A 3,385-nucleotide genomic window follows, 5' to 3' on the forward strand; every position below is an offset into this window, starting at 1 on the left:
GGCGGGCTTTGCTGAACGTCTAAAGCAGAACAGTCCAACAACCACCGAAAAAGAGCGAAAAACAGCCCTGCCTTCATTCGCCATGACATCGACTGATGACCATGGTGTCTCAATATTGGCGGCTGCAGCGCTGCGCGAGCTGGTGATGTGGGCGGCTCGCCGGAGGGTAAGCGGAGTAACTGCGAGCACAAAAAAAAACAAGAAGCACAAGAAGCACCATCATCATGTATTGGACTGCAAGCTTAGACGCATGTCCAGAAGCTACTGTATCACTGGAAATCGCCAGTCCCGGCGATGATGCTCGATTATCCTTCAGGGCGAGGAAGTAAGTCGAACATTGTCGTCGTTGCTGCCATCGAGATATAAGTACGGTCCTGTAGACCAAGGGAGTGGCATTTTGAGCCTTCATTGGGGGCGCTGGATGTCAAAGCCAGCATGCAGGTAGGAAGGCACGCAACTTCTATGGCTGCATCCAGCTCGATCACAGTGAAGCTCGGGCGCTTGTTGGCTGCGCACCGAACATGTGGTCGTGTAACGTCTTGTGACAAGGGCAGGATCAGTGGAGGCATGGGCTGATTGTGGCCTGCATCACAGCAAGCCTTTGAGGCAAGGCTTGCATCTGCGTTGCGCAGACGCGCTGGGAGATTACCATGCATGAAAATCGCCACACAGTGCTGGTAACCGACCGGCTTGCGTTTGTGCTGCTGAATCAAGAAGCAATTTGATGAGAAGGGATCAACACAAAGGCAGCCATTGACAATCAATGCCTCGACGACTGTTGAGGCATCAAGGCGCACCGCAACCGTGTGCTGGAAGCAGTGATCAAACTCAGGATTCTGAGAGACCGGCGGGCGTCGACAGAGTGCTCGAATGATTGCCTGAACGGCTCATGCTGATGATGATGATGCCACGACACTGCGGCTTGCCCGAGGAGCAGAAACCAAGAGCCAGCGCAAAAAAAAAAAAAAAAAAAAAAAAAAGAAGAAGAACATGAAGCACAGTCATTGTGAGCGCGCCTTGCACTCGTCCGACCAACATCTCTGCCATGCCCAACTGGCCGGCGAGCGTGATGAGCGCGATCACGTGGCTGTTCCTCGACTCTAACGCCATTCAACAACTTTGGATGTCTTTTACCTGCATTCATCATGTCAGCCAAAACTACATGCCGATTCCCATTTGCATATCAACAACTGTCCGTTCTCAGATGTGATGAAATTTTACTTTCTTCGCCGCTTCATTCTCTCACAAGAGCCACGAGCTACTCCAACGCACACTGCACCACTCAAGCATGCCAAGGGCACGAGAATCCTCATGCTCGCGATGCAACTTGATCTTTTCCAGTCGTATTGCGAGAGATCAGCATGTTGCTCAGGTACGTTGGATCGTCGATCTTCCTGACTGGCTGATTTCCCCTCTCAAAAAAAAAAAAAAAAAAAAAAAAAAAAAAAAAAAAATCTTATCATATCTGAACACATAGGTGCATCAAAAGAGCACGTAAATCACGCTGCATGGAAAATCGCTGGTCAGGTACCGAGAGGATGACGGCCACTTTCATAGCCCAGTGGAAGGTTGCCACTACCGCCATGAACGCTCAGGGACTCTGAAATCACACCTGCGGCATCTGCATGAGAAAAAGATGCCGAGACAGATGCCATCAACAGCATTGCAGGGTCCGACTAGCAATCGCCCCGCAGTACATAATGAGCCCGCTGTTACGACCGGCACCGGCCCTCCTAATCGTCAAAAACCTGCTCGGATGCGCACGAAAAAACGTGTGGTCAAGCTTGATGAACAGCACGGCATTGCCGCGGCGCGAATTTTCATGGACGAGATTGGGTGCCTTGTATCCCCCGTCTTTGAGTCTCCAGTGTGCACGCAGTGCGGCCATGTCCTGAGAGGCAGGGTGACGCATCATCTGTTCAAAAAGCACCATGTGCGGTGCAGCCAAGAAGATATTGATGCAGCCATGGCACTCCTGCGCCCGCTGCAGCCCGAGGAGCCGCCGATCGACCTTGGGGCAGAATCGGAGCCTCGTATGCCTATTGAAGGCATACCCATTCTGGACGGTGTGGGTTGCCCCCTGTGTCAGGCATGCTTCACGACAAAAGGCAGTCTGTGGAATCACATCGTAGCCGAGCATCCCGACGAACCAGAGGCCAAGCAGCTGCCTCGACGAGTCAAGCTGCAAAAGCCGCTGCGTGGTGCTGGGGCCCGCTGTGTCGAGGTCATTGTCGAAGAAGGCCACGATGCCTCGGCAGCCGACGTCAGCGAAAACGAGGAAGAGCTGGAGGAGCAGCAGCGGTTCAAGCAGCTGATCTCCAGCACTCAGGCCATGGCGTCAGAGGCCAAGGAGAAGCGCTGCCCGCACGGCGTTCACCAGATGCATCCGTTCTACGACAGCGTGGACATGACGCTGGTCATTAACGAGCTGAAGCCAGAGCGCATGGTCGAACTGGGCCACAACACACCGTCGGCACTCCTCGAGTCGGGCATGCACGAGCTGTTCTGGTCGGCCTACGAGCAGCTCTCGGATCAGGGCCTGGCCGCCGCTGCGGTGACGCGTCTGTTTGACGACAATGAAGGGCAGTATCAGCATCGTCCCATGCGACAAGTACAGCCGCAAACCGTCAGCAGGTACCTGAGTCTTGGGACACGCCTGGTCCAATTTTTGCTGCTGCTGGAGGCCATGCCAGCCCCCGATCCGTCCAGCTTTCTGGGCCAGGTGCTTGCCAGCCGTGGCTCTGCGGTAATCAATGCCACCGCGGCTCTGAGTGCGGGCCTGGACGCTGGAATGACCAAGAAAGAGCTGGTCGAGCCCCTGACGTCCCTGTGGCTGGCCCTGGTGGAGGTGGAGCTGAGCCTCTTTGACAACGACAAGGTGCACTTTGTCAACGTCTTCCTATTGTGCACGGCCGTGTCCAAAGGAAGCGGCATCCTGCAAGACATCAGGCAGTGGACCACAACGCCCGCTGGACTGCTGTACGTATTCAAATTGTTTCTGCTTCGCCGTGGCAAGAATGAGTCGTGGTCAGTGGCCAACGAGCTCAGGCCGTATATGCAGCCCGGGCGATTGGTGCACTTCTTAAGCCAGCGCATGAGCATGGCACGAACAGCGAGCATGGCCGAGGGGCAGGCTGGAGTCGACGTCGATATCCGAGCCGATGGCGACGTGACGGACGAGACGCTGCGCACCATTGTCTGTCGAGGCATTGAGCTCAATGTGGAGGAGCTTGGGGCTGCGCTGGAGCAGATGCGCAAAGACATGACGGAAATATTGGACAAGCACCTCTTGCTCGACTCACGCCTGCGGAAAGATTACGAGAAAGAATATGAGCGGCTGCGATTGAAGGAGGATCGGACCAACAGGGTCAAGAACTGGTGGGTG

At 54.9% G+C, this 3,385-nt stretch overlaps 1 protein-coding gene across 1 annotated transcript in view; it reads left to right on the forward strand.

The window, feature by feature from the left end:
* Positions 1 to 294: 294 nt before the first annotated feature.
* Positions 295 to 3,385, forward strand: part of MONBRDRAFT_13132 (uncharacterized protein) — a gene marked incomplete at both ends in the record, with an annotated part of 7,473 nt that continues 4,382 nt past the window's right edge. The window contains 3 exons of the mRNA XM_001751031.1: positions 295 to 325; positions 1,342 to 1,372; positions 1,528 to 3,378. Coding sequence (XP_001751083.1) covers positions 295 to 325; positions 1,342 to 1,372; positions 1,528 to 3,378 — 1,913 coding nt within the window. The remainder of the gene's footprint in view (positions 326 to 1,341; positions 1,373 to 1,527; positions 3,379 to 3,385) is intronic.

The sequence above is a fragment of the Monosiga brevicollis genome, genomic scaffold (assembly GCF_000002865.3).
Source record: "Monosiga brevicollis MX1 MONBRscaffold_88 genomic scaffold, whole genome shotgun sequence".
Taxonomy (NCBI): Eukaryota; class Choanoflagellata; order Craspedida; family Salpingoecidae; genus Monosiga; species Monosiga brevicollis.